The sequence below is a fragment of the Larus michahellis genome, chromosome 3 (genome assembly GCF_964199755.1).
Source record: "Larus michahellis chromosome 3, bLarMic1.1, whole genome shotgun sequence".
NCBI lineage: Eukaryota > Metazoa > Chordata > Aves > Charadriiformes > Laridae > Larus > Larus michahellis.
The window spans coordinates 32,304,052-32,318,071 of record NC_133898.1 but is presented as its reverse complement, the minus strand read 5'-3'; the positions used below and the strand labels follow the sequence as shown (position 1 = coordinate 32,318,071).

The following is a 14,020-nucleotide window of genomic DNA, read 5'->3' as shown; positions in this document are numbered from 1 at the left end:
AAATCCTTGTAAAAATCCTTATCAAAACACATCAGCATGAGACATCCTACCTGGTATTAAACCATTAAACAGACTATCTTCTGTCAACATCTTTCCAAAGAATGGCACCAAATAAGAAAGCATACTGACTTGCATCCAGATAAAATGCGTATGTATGTTAATTACGTATCAGCTACACAGACCTCTCCTCCAGCTAATCTTCCAGACCTACAGAAAGCAGTTATGGTCAGCCATGTGAAAACACAGTAACAGAAAAGTGGATTACTTTCGTACTTACAAAGTCTTGTCGAATGTCATTGAAGTCCTTGCCATACTTTTCCAATGCCTCTTCAAATAAACTAGCTTCTGATGCTGACCACTCTTCCATTTCATCTCTACACAAGACAGGCCCTCCAACTGGCACTAGAACACTGATGGCACTGGTCAAATCATAGTTGTGTTTATGCAGTGTATCCATTGCATGAAACTAGCAAGGAGGAGAGAATAAAAAACTTGTTTTAACAGACAGCAGTCCATTTCAGCTCATGCAAATCCAATGTGTTATTTTCTATAAGCCACGCAAGAAGCCTCAACTAATGCTAAATTTAGAATCTATCTTTATATCATAGGTTTTCTGCTGTGGAACATAAGGAAAATGAATTGTTTATGACTTAATTTGGGAAAGGAAATGCCTTAATAAAACGTTTACTAAAAATGACATTAGTTTATTAGTTCCTGCAAATTACTAGCAAACATTTCTAGAGAATCTTTAGTTGCCAGAAATTGGTCACAAGTAACCCAATAGAGGCAGTAGCATATATTGACTGAGGGGACATTTTCAATTAACAGAAGTTCTAAATAGTAGCTAAATAGCTGTCGAGACATCGATGTACTCAATATTCTCATTGCTGGGGAAGGAAGTCATTTATTGTTCTCGTTATCATCATACTAAAAAACAAGCAAAATTTTTGTCCCTTCCTAAACTCTGCTGTCAGAAATGGGTAAATGAGGTTTCTTTGCTTCACTTTCCTTTATAAAAGAGGAAAATAGAAAATGAACAAGTTATAGCATTTCAATTTAGAGGTTAACAGTGAATGCTCACATCACTAAGCAACGATGGGGAATATGAAAAGTAAGCAACTACACCACAAATCCACCCGTAGGGAAAACGAGCAACATACAAGAAGCCTTTCTGACTCAGCGTCCCAAAAGATCCCATCACCACAATCTTAAATTGTTGTGCTGAAGGAGGTAGTAGAGGTATAAAGCGCAATAATGTGTGTGACTGCGTAACATCAGTCTCCCACTATCTGTCCCACCACAGCGATGAGCTGTAACTCAGCATGCAATCTCATACAGCCCTAGACTCGTCTCACGAGAGGGGGCACCCGAAACCTTTCAAAGGAAGGAACACTTCTGTTACGTGTCAGTACAGCACTTACAGAGCAATTCTCCAGTTGAGCTTCCGCATACAAATGTATTGCAAATAATAAATTATCCTTATCTTTTGCCATCTCCTATGAGTGCCCGTACGAAAGCATCTAGCTTTCAATTTACCTCTTTGAAAGCCATCAAGAACAAGATTCTTGAACTGTTTGTCTGCAAGAACGAATGTCAGTCTTATCTTACAACAAGCCATTTTACTTATGGTTCAAGTCAAATTCACCAGCCTTGACAAAAAGCTATTGTTAAAATGAAGTATTCTAGGATGGAAATATGTAACATAATGTCCAAAATCCATCATCTTCAGATTAGAGAATAAAATGAAACTACTGGTTTATTGCTTATCTTTCAGGCAATGAGCAAACCAGGCTTTAAGACTGAACACTTACAGCATATGTAGCATATGTGTTACTAACATTTAAATCTTTGCTTCAATTGCAGCCCTTGTGGAAAAGCAGTACACACCGGGCACTTTCCAAGCAGCTGCTAAATCTGGGATCTATTCACTGATACCAACTTTCTCAAAAATGACAAACCAAGGTGAATAAATCAGGATCTTGCTCTTGCCTTATGTTCATTTTTCCATCTGTAACAAACATCTGATTCCATAAAGCTTTTTTGGTATTACTCAAGAAAGGATTCGTAATGAACTCTGTAGATAAGTACTGTCTTATCTGAGCTGTTCTGTGACAGCAGACCACTGACAAGTTCCCATGATAAGACACTCTGCTTCCTACAGGTTTGTCAGCCCTCACCTGCAATCAAAGTCCCACACCACAACAAGCAAACTGTGCTAGCAAAAGCAAGAGCAGCCTGAAGACATTACTACAGCTCAAGACAGAAAGTCCTGGACTATCTCCTTTTTACCTGCTTTACCCAAGGATAAGAGGACTGCAAGAAACAAATAGTGGTATCTGACACCTAAGGAGCAGGAGGCTGGGAAGACCTGGCCTTGCCTCTGCCAAACAGGAGCTTGAAGAACAGAGGAAGAACCACCCTTTTCTAAGAATTCTTGCCAGAGCATATCATCAACCACAGACAACAGGTCCCACCAGAGGAAAGGAATTAGCTACACAGATAGAAGGAACTTCAAGCCCAAATTTAAGCAGGTGAAAGAAGAAACTATCCACCAAAAGCCAAGGAAGGGCAGCATGGAGCTGGGAAGAAAGCAAATGACAAGCTGTAACACACAGCTCCCAAACAGATGCAATTTCAGTAGTCAGATAAATCAACTAGACTGAACTGCCTCCAACGCAGCACTAAAACCGGAAACATTCTATAATTCAATAAATTTTCAACTATGTTCATCTTAGAAGCCACATATATGGCAGTCTGATAAAATGAATTAAAAAGTAGTTGTTCAAAATGGAAAGGAAAAACCTGTTCATACTTCTCACTTTGACGAGGCATCCAAAACTAGATCGACTTCCTCACAGTAAAGGAGCACAGGCTCTTCCGAGCAAGCCCACCACAAGGAGCAAGTGATTCCATCAACCTGCTCTGCTTTAATGGCTCTCATCATCAGTGTACACATTATACAGCGTTTAGGAATCTGAAACAGGAAGTCTTCCCACTTTCCCTCTCTTCTCAGAGATCAACTTTCATTATAAAATAAAACACTGCCTCTGAGAAGGCTAGAAATGCAAGTTGTCTCACAAGTCTTTATCACTCTAAGAACATTCACTATCATCTAAGAAGGTAAACACACATTGTTTCATGTCTTTCAGTAGGGTTTTCTAAAAGCATTGGTAGTTTCCTGCCTTGTCTCAATTGCCTTCCCCATGTTTTCAAAACAAGGAAGCGTTAAAGTAGCCTCTCACTTGCTATTAAGCTGCAAGACCCCCCTAATGTGTACATCCACCCTGAATTTACTCATGTTTATAACCTGTACATTTATTGCATTATTTTTATCAGTCTGTTTACAGTCATCTCTCATTGAAACAACTAATTAGGAACACCGGAAAGCCAGAGGTATGGTGTACAGAAACCCCATTAATATATCTTCAGGTGCAAGAGTTATCTGCCTTGCATGAAGAATACGTACAGTGTAATTTTCTTAGTGTTACACACCTACATCCCTTTCAAAGCATAAATAAGATACACTGCAAGTTCTGCAAACGTCTGTACTAACTTTAACTCCTGCTCAAAATATGCACCCAATTAACATGGGAATGTCTGAAAGAATAACTACTATAATGGCAAATCTATCTTTTCTTAACTTAGGAGGAAGAACATTGCCAAAGAGCAAAAGAGAAGGGTTTTAAAAAGCTGAGGGGGTAGGAAAATGAGAACAGACAGACACAATAATTAAACCTGGGGTGGCTCCTCTGATGTCTCATTATAAGATATGCCTTTCATTAAGTGTAATGGAACGTAATGGATCATTTGCAATGCAGAAACATTTATATGGCACTCAAACACTAAATGTATCCCTTTATTAGCAGCACTCCACATGTACTTTCAAACAAGAAGAAATTGCTATAAGGATGAATCTATTCTATTAATCACTGAATACAGTAAGAAGGATACTCAATGTGTGGGATTTATTAGAACTTCTTCATCCAATGCAATCTTAATAAAATGAAAAATGTTTAACTGAAAAACTGTTTTGATGGAAAAAATAAAGCATTTAATGTGAACAGAATTATGCTGGTAAGGTCACATCAGCAATCGTGAAACAGAAAACTAATTTTGAGCATTACTGAAAACATTACATTTTGCCACTGCCTTTACTGCACTAGTGTAGTCCAGACTAAATCAGTTTCCTGTTTAATAGCCTTTGAGTACGCTGCAAAATGTAAGAAATTAAATATTTTTCTCATCATACTAAAGAATACGTTTTATCTGGACTCTAAGAACTGCCCTACTGAACCAGAGCAGTCATCCATCTAGCCTGGATGATGTACCTGACTCTGACAGCAGCACCAAGGGATGTTACTTAGAAAAAATAAGTAAGTCTAATCACAGTCTGAGGTCAATTCCCATTTAATTCACCAGCATCTACAAACCTTGGGAATTCAGAATGCTAGACGGTACACCTCCCCCTATCCTCCTCAGTACCCATTTATGGATCCATGGTCTGTAATTTTTCTAACCGCTTTATTTAATCTGCTGATACTGTGTGTTCCTACAAAATTTTGTGGCACTAAATTCCAAGGGCTCTCCAGCCACTATACAAGGCAGTACCTTAACTATTATAAGCTGATCTGTTAGTTTCATTCAGTGTCTTCTAGTTCAAATACTCGCGTACCTGATGAATAGCAAATCTACTTTAGCCTTAACCATCATCTTCATGACTCTGTACACAAGTACTTAAAATAATAAACTACTCTTGCTGATGTCTTTGGAAATCTAAGTCAAACTTGATTCTATGAAACAGTAAGTTTTTTTTTCTTTCACATAGTTTTCCTGGTTTACTTTTATTACCATAACACATCTTGTGATCTCAGCTAATATGAATATACAGAGACAAAACTTTGGTCTGTAACTGATATATTTTTAATTTTCTCTAAAAGATACAGGTGCTTATTTTACAGTGAATACTTTAACAAAGGAAACATTCTAAGAATATTCTAAGTAAAATACCCTTCAAAAAGTTGCTTACAGTCTGATTGCTTATACTTTAGGAAATTTACTAACACAAAGGTAAGTACAAAATATCGTCTAAACAATTTTTAATCAGCTTTATTACCGCATGCTTTAAATCACACTATTGATCAATTATACTGAGTGAACCCCTATACAATGTGTATTATCCACCCTGCTGTGAAAATTATCACACATATTATATTAAAATAGATTTCAGCTAAAGTCAAGTGACTTACAGTATGATTGCAAGGGCAGCACCAACATGCTTACAGAAAACACAGAGGATTATCTACAATAGATACAGGCACCTTGCATGCAGGTATTTAACGGAAAACAGATATCCAGACGACATGGGCTCTGGAGTAGTAGATACTGTTGAATTCACAGATGTAAAAAAAGTTGTAGGGTTTTTAACAAGCCACCTACCAGCGTGATGTCTCGGGAAGCAGCAGCTGCACTCATGTGTAAACTAGGTTGCCTGACAGAACTACTGCAGTCCAACGCTCGAGCAAATGTGCCAACCGCACTACAACAGAGAAACAGCAGACAGTAAATGCATAGAAAGATTTAACCTCCTTTTTTTTTTTTTTAGATCAGACTATGTCATGTATCTATAAAAGCATTCTTTTAAAACTAAAAGTCACATACTGTTACTCTTAAGATTTCAGATCTTTGCTAACAAAGGACAGCTTGATAAAAACAACTCAACGAGCACTGAAGTAAAAATCCTGACCCTCTCCCCCAAAAGTAACAACCTACATATAAGGAACAGCATGGAAACAAAAGATACTCAAGAGAATTCTAATGTACCAATTTTTTACTAATTATGAAGTCAGAGACCTTACTCAGTTCGGGCTTTACAACTGTGACTACTATTTTTAAAATTAAAAAGCCAAAACACTGTTTAACAAATTACAGTATAATTAAAAAAAGGGGTTCACCATGTTCACATAAGGAATTAATAACGTTTTATTCACTTTGGTAATGCGTGTTCACTACTTCCATTAGCAAGGCAAAGAAAACATATTAGCTTAGTATTAGGTACCTCCAAAACCTTTTTTTTGTGACAGGTTTTATGTAATAATGAAACACATGGATCTCTTAGCTTACTTACTAAAAGCATTCCAACATTATTGATCTGGAGACATTTTTCTCCAGTACTGTACACGGCATTTATTAGACTTAATCAGAGCAACAAAAGATAAGGAATAGAGATGGAGAATTAGCATGACAGTGACCATTCTAAACTGCAAACTTTTCTTGGAAGCACCTCTACGATACAGCATAGATGGTGAAGGGAAAGACGCGCAAGAAAATCTGACTGGGCTCAGCATATCATAGAGGAAATGATTTGTTGCAGTTATGAAGTAAGCCCTTCTAAATTCAAAGATCCAATTACTCACCTAACATTTTTAATACAGTGTTAAGCCTCTGGACTAAAGGACTGGAGCTTTATTCAGCAGCTACATTTCAAACAAGTTGTAAACGTAGAATTACACTAACGAGAAATGTCATTGACAGAACACACAGAAAACGTCCTGTTACTGTGTACTATAAACCCAATATTTAACAATAAAATAATGCAACGTGCACCAAGATTTTAACTCACTAAGGTGTATTATTGATTGTGGAGAAACTGGTAATAACGTGTTACTGCAATTTTATCTTGAATCTCAAAACATTTAACACTAAATACATGTTTCAGTACTTGCTGCCAAAAACTTTAAGACACAGTTAAGATTCAACAGCAGTGATTCACACACTCCAGATATTAACTGCTTGGATTTCTAAAGGCTGTGGAATAAATAAGTTATAGTCAAATGCTGTTCCACAACCTTTGCTCCCTCCTTGCAGAAATAGCAAATATGTGACAAGCACACACACGCATTCTATTTTCTTTTTCAAAAAGTTTGGCAGTACATAAAACAGTATTTGTCCACAAATCGGTCCCGAGAATAAGGCTCTATTGTGAACACATTTCCTGATAGTCAGTCAACCCCTTTAAACATGTTGGCATTGATAAGGGTTGTAGCTAAACAGTCTTTCCTGTGATCCTTCTGTCGCTACTGTTCAAACCAGTAAAGCAGCATGCGGCATGACTGTATTTCCCTTCTGCTGCTACCTAGTAGCTTCTTATCTTCCTTTTGCATAATTAACACTATTTTCTTTTGACCATATTTCCAAAATAAAATCAGAGCATGCTATGAAAATTACAAAGAGTATGCCATCACAAGTCACCCTCTAGCACATCAAACTTTTTAGGCTGACTTCAGAGCCCAAGTATATGTGAGTTATGTTGCCCAGTACGTAAAGTCAAAATTAAGACACTGTATAAAGCTAGGTTTATCTTGAATAAGCGATAAAGAGGTAAGAATTGATGTGCTAGTTGACATCCCTTCCCGTGCTGTACTGAGTAGGAGAGGATCGCAACCATCAGAGGAATGCTGTGTGGGAGCGTGGGGTACGTGAGTGAGAAACAAGAACCACCATAAAACGTAGGCAGCGAGCTGTACTGAGGGGGAGGGACAGGAGGGGGGTGTGTGTGTCTATGGCTATATGTTGAAATCAACATAACTTCCAGTTCACCCTTTCCTGGAAACTTTTGAAAAACAGTAAATTATTCAGAGAATCCAAATAAGCATAGGAATTCTAGAGCATTTGGCTGTTAAATAGTAACCAGTCTCAAAAATTAACAGTGATATACAATGCTCTATATAATGTCGCCATGCAATCCAAACCAAATATTAATTTTAGAAATCATTAAAATACCTTCTTTTAAAAAAAATTTTTTTCCATTTAAAATACAGATATGAGGAACAAAGGTCAAACATTTCCTTTGTCATTTTTCCTTACATGATTTTTTTTTCCTAATAATACCATCAGAGAATTATTTTAACATGTTAAAAGGAAAAAAACCAAACCCAAACAAGTAATCAATGCCCATTTCCAGACGACACACTAATGTCTTCACCTACCTGCTACCAAAATAAAACTCAGTATTAAGCCAACGCAGGCTGGTCAGACCGTAACTACTCATTTTTTCCTTTAAACAGACTCTTTAACGTAAATGTTCCATTAAGTTGGTAGAATCCAAGGAGTAACTGTAAATACTTAATTGAAAGTATATTTAACTCAATATTAACAATAATAAACTCATGTAACCAAAAAACGTGCTCAGCAAGCTAGCCACAAATTAGTTATTCAAGGAGTAATTAAAGTACTGAGACTTCAAACAGAAACCAACACTCCCCACGCCTCCCAAAATACGCTACGGCCAAAAGGCATACAGACAGCGAATTACACAGGTGGCAGAGACGGACAAGAACGATAAGCAACTGGTGCTACCAGCAGAGAGACCACTCCTTGCACAGGCTGTATCAGCAAGCAGGTGTAAGAGCTTTAAGGGCTAGACCAAATGATCCAGTGTCTCCTTAATTAGGTTTTCCTTGTCTTGATTATCTTAAAGACCAGAACCAAGAATGACTTATGACAGAGATCGCAGCGGACAACCATACAAACATAAAACAAATCCAGACAATCCAGTGCCAGGATCTCAGACTATGGAATAAATCCACAAATTCAGCAAAACTCAACAATATCTATGTCCAAAAAAACCTAACAGTGAACTCTCCAGGGATGAAGTAGCTTATCATCATTTTGTTGTACCTGTGTGCCCTGTATTCAGGCAAAACTTCAGATTAGGCATTGAACACAGAAAACACATTGCTCCAAAATTTTTGTAACTCAAGTTTAAGACATTAAAGGAAGTCATCATTCAAATTTTTGCATAAGATTAGTATTAGTGGTAGCCAATGAAATTATGAAGCAGCAAATGCAAGAGACTGTCATAACATGTTTCTAAAGATTCAATTGCTCATCAGTAACTAGTTCTGAAAAGGGATGTTATTTACGAAAGAAAATCTGGAACCACTGTGATTGCACATCAGGATAAAAATAGTCACTAGTCTCCCTGGTAGCAACAGCAGTCCAGCATTAAATCAGATCCAGAAAGTCCTGGATCCAGGCCAGCGACCCTTTGTTTTCATCTACCTTGTATTCTTGACAATCCAGCTGAGACAGAGATCCTTTTTAATCTGAGGACATTTATTTTAAAATTGTTCACTTTTATACATTGTTTCTGTTTCCGTGATATGAGATGAGTAGTGGGTATACTCTGAACAAATCCGTTCAAAAGCAAACCACCTCTGTGCATACACGAAACTGCAAATTCACAATTTTCCTCACATATTTACAAACTAATGAATGAGACCTATGCCCCACCTCAAGAGTTAACATCTTTGAGGAAAATAATTAGGTAGCTCTTTGGTGGCTTCCTATGTATTAGGAAAGCTTTTTGTTTTCCTTATTATTACATCCATGTTCCCCTTCACTACGAGTTGGAAACGGTCCTCTTAGACTGCTATCAGTAAGAGCATTTTACAAACAGCCAATTAATATCTGATTGCTCCTTTAAAGAGTCTTGCGATACCTAAAATATTGGAAAGAAGAAAAACCATATTTCTTCAGTGGAGATGTATGTCATCAGCACAGTATTAATTAAAGTTGAAAAATACCCCTGAGATTTTTACTACGAGATAATGCAAAATCTGACATGAAGAACATATTCACAGTAAAATGATGCTGCTCCAGAAGACGCACTTTCCTTGCATTTCTAAGAAACTGTCTGTACAGTGCTATGCTTCATTATTATAATTTCAGATATTTAGAGCGCACAGGGAGATGACATAATAAACATGAAAGTCACCTGCCGCTATTCTTTCCCTGAAAGACTCTCAAAGGTAGGGTAGGGGGTGGCATTACATATAACGTCCCCTACACGCCACAACTAACCTTCAGTTTCATTATTAAATGAATAGAAAAGGAACACATCTGAAATCTTTATTACTCAACAGAAATAGAATCTGACATATACAAGTAGTTTAATTCAAAGGATACGATTTAAGTGATCATCTGTACTTCATCCTGCGATTTCACAGTCCTAGAGGAGGAGATTTACAGCCCCCAAAAAGCAGGTTGAGGAAAATGCTGCTGCAGAAATTTTTTTTATAGATCAAAATCCATAAAAAAAGATGCAAAAAGAAATTCAGCTCCAAGTCCGAATTAGTTGTTTTCAAATGAATTTGATCAAGAAGAAATATAGTAACACAAAACATAGAAAGGAATAAACATATATTGGCCTAGCATGACAAACAGGCAGAAACATAGTGGTTTTGATACTCCTGGTAAATCTGACGTGAACATATTTTTCCTTTTCATTGCCAAACCATCTGCCTACCATTAGATGCTGTAATTCACCTTGCTAGCAAACATCTAGTTCTGAGAGTACAGATTGGCATCAAGATTTTCACCACCTTTACCACGTAATTTTATGTTGCAATTCTGCCATTAAATTTCATTACCTCTTTAATGAACTCCAATTCCTCTTACTTCCCACCACCTAAAGAGAATCCAGAAGCACACTAATATTGAAATTTTCAAACCAGTGTCTTTATGTATTTATTTTCATTGATGAGCTTTGGGAGTCTTATCTACTCCCACTGACTACACTGAATTACCTTGCAAGAAGAGAGTACTACTATTTGAGTACACTTTAAAATGTTTTTACTTATTGTTCTCAGTTGATGAGTGTATTCTTTTCCTAATATGATGAAAGACATATTGCTGTTTGAAGTTGCCTTGTGTTCCCTTCCCCACTGTAAGATAAATTCCTGTAACAAATAAAGCACCATATACCATGAGCACTTAGAACTAAATCAATGGTAACCAAAAGAAAATGAATATAATCACTGTCTTAGAGAAAACAGAAAAGTGGAAACAACACAGGAAGGATCAAGCTCTAATTCAAAATGACTAACACGTAATTTTCCATTCTTCTGTGATTTTACATCAAAAAATAAGCAGGCATTCAAATGAAGAGAAATATGTTACGTTAGCCAGAGGTATGCACTGCCATTTTAATTTCAAAGTAATTAAAGAACAAAATTTTAAGGTAGAGATGCAATGCTTTAAGGTTATTTTAATTAGTCTTCAAAACTCTCTTGCAGTTGGAAATAAGCTGGGACCACAAACGTCTGGAAAGTAGCCTGATTTAGAGATATATTCCTTCCAGAAGACTATGTTGATAATCTAGTTGGATGAAGCAGAATAAAAGGACTAAGCTGCTAACTGTTTCACTGCATCATGAAGTACATAAACGGAACCAGAATGTACCAAAAACTTATCATGTAATCAATTATAGATCAAATTAGCAGACAGAATGAAAATGAAAAAAAACCGGGTCAGGTCTACAGCTCTCAGCATCTGTCCCGAATGGAGCCCCCAACTCCTACCACACTTGAATCTGGTCAGGACCATTTTTGACTCCATGACAAATTAAAAAAAAAAACAACCCAGGACTATTATACACACACTAGGAAAGTTTCTATTTCCTAATACTATGCAACTTGGAATAGAGTTGGAAAGAGAGCATGAGATCTCAAAAGGAAAATAAATATTCCTTTGTATTAGGAATGGTAGAGGCTGATGACTCGAGAAAACAGGGTGTAACCATATCAGTGTTTTAGTTCAAACCAGGAATCAAGTTTCAAAGCAACTGTCCCCAGCATCTTTATCTACTGCGCTTCAACCAACACCAAAAGGTATCTTGTAGCATACAAACTGGATTTCTGTTAAGTTAAACAGTAGTTCCACATACTCATAGATATTTAGTCCACAGGACCAGATCAGAGTTAGACTAAAAATAAAACTGCTCAAAATGTGCATAGTGTGGATGCTAGGTCCTCAGCACCAAACATTTCAATTCTACTGATCCACTTCTACGGTATTGTACTATTTGCCAACATGAACAGATACAAACTGCTGTCACAGCTTCTCAGAGTTCTTTGAAGCTAGGAGACACAAAAGAACAGTTGCCAATAACACATATGACAGAATACAAATTGGTTGACGAAGCTGTATCTTATTTGAATGGAGTAGAAAATGGTGTTGGAATTCTCATTGCCAGAGTACAAATGACAGCGTGTTACCTAAGAAACAACTCAAAACCAGAATACATTAGTCTGATGCCTGAGGTTCTCCTAACAGATGCTTGTGCTAGTTCAAGCAAGAGGCCCTTGCCCAAATTATGCTTCAGTAGTAGCAACAAGGTACTTTCAAGATTTGTAAATCCACAGTCAAGCAAGACTACTTAGGGAGCTCAAGGTTAACGAACTTTCCGCTGAAGTACCCTTACACTTTGTTCAAAAACCCCATAGATTTTTCTGGCACTGCTACCTCCTATTTCTGGATGGAATAGGCATATTCTTTTACCTTTACATCCCGCAGATTATTGCATACTAGAGCTTAGTGGCAGGCGCAGACCGACCAAGCATATTAACCTAGAAAAAAGGCCTCTTGTTCCTGAGACAGTAAACAAACCTTGTAAGACTGGGAAAGCCACATGTCCTAGGCCAAATATAAATGTTCTTGCAAATGGGTAATACAAATAGAAAAAAAAAAAAGAGTGTTTAAACACCTTCTAGAGAACCAACAAAGCGTGCTTGTTTGCTTGAAAAAGCTAAAGCCTACAAGACAAAAGCAACTCTTCCTTCCGCCAGAGCTGACTGAAAAAACTGAGATGAAATACTTGATGCCTTTGATGCACCATGTTAAAAAGGATCCTGTGGAAATGCTTTTCAAATTTCAAATACAGACAGCATACACACACTTAACGAAAATCACATATAGGAAAGCATTTCGAAAAAAAGTTCTTACTGTCAGAATTTCGAATTTGCAAAACTAAACATAACTTCCAGGGACCAGAGAAATACCATTCTCACTGGAAACCCAGCAGGCACAGCCAATGCCCAGTGAACTGCAGCTAGGCCACAGCAGAAATATCTCCTGAGTCTGTAAGCAGAGTTTAACAGATGATAATAATACCAACTCCACTGTTACTCAAGCAGCTTTTAATAGTCCACTACAATGAAAGCCTTTAAATGCAAGCACACAACATAACTAATTTAAAGCTGCCACAATTATCATAGGAGGAGAATTGTTTCTCCAGAAACTGATGAAAATCTGTCTCGGAAGCAGCTAATGCAACAGAAATGTGATCTTGCAGACTGTGAATACAGGTATACAGGACCTTGGAAATAGTTTCTGTCAGTTCAAAAGCAGCTTACAAAGATGAATGGAGTTTTGTGGAAGAACATCAATAAACTGGTATCTGAGTTACACCTGACTGGTGTTACACAATGGTCATTAATGATTGCCTACCACAAGATCTTGGATAGCTACAATTAGTCAGCTATTGACCAAGACCCATTCCCTCCGTAACAGAAAGCTTTTTTTACAGAGATTTATCAATTTCTAAGCAAATGCAACCTTGGTCAGGCCACAGCATTGCACAGGATGTCTTAAATAAGGGGGTAAAGAGAGAAGAATGTTTTTCCCCAAAAGTTTCATTTATTCTGTCATTTATTTCTGTCACTTCCCAGCAGACCGTTTCGCACTCCTCTGGGAACATTTTCGGCTTCACAGTATACTACTTCAGCTCCCCAGAGTGACTGCAAAATGGAGAGTGGAGGGTTGTGAAGGGAATGAATGAACTCTTCAAAAACACACGTAATCTTCTCACAGATTGTATTCTTAATGTTCCCCATAATGGTCATACATATCCAAGTATTATATTGCTGCTGACAGAAGTAGTTCTGTTTTCTGGGTTCTGTTCTATGGAGCATCTACCAGGCATTGTGATCTTCTGAACCGATGCATGTTCACACCTATACCCCTCTGGCTTGCTTGGAAACTCAACGGGGCAGGCAATTTTTACTACTGTATAGAGAGGATACAGTGCTACAAAGTGGAGGAGAAAGAAGAAACCCTGGTGGATAAGCACTGAACTGTAAAACAATAAATCGACTACCCATTTCACCATACACAGAAGCTTGAAAATACAAAGCAACTTCTCTATTTCCTTCCTGAAACACTTTGTTCAAAATGGAGAAAG

At 37.4% G+C, this 14,020-nt stretch overlaps 1 protein-coding gene across 8 annotated transcripts in view; it reads right to left on the bottom strand.

The window, feature by feature from the left end:
* Positions 1-14,020, bottom strand: part of MTA3 (metastasis associated 1 family member 3) — a 157,091-nt gene that overhangs the window by 67,480 nt on the left and 75,591 nt on the right. For all 8 annotated transcript variants that reach the window (XM_074579559.1, XM_074579560.1, XM_074579564.1 and 5 more), the window contains 2 exons: positions 5,437-5,536; positions 278-466 (listed from right to left, as the gene is read on the bottom strand). In XM_074579559.1, coding sequence (XP_074435660.1) covers positions 278-466; positions 5,437-5,536 — 289 coding nt within the window. The remainder of the gene's footprint in view (positions 1-277; positions 467-5,436; positions 5,537-14,020) is intronic.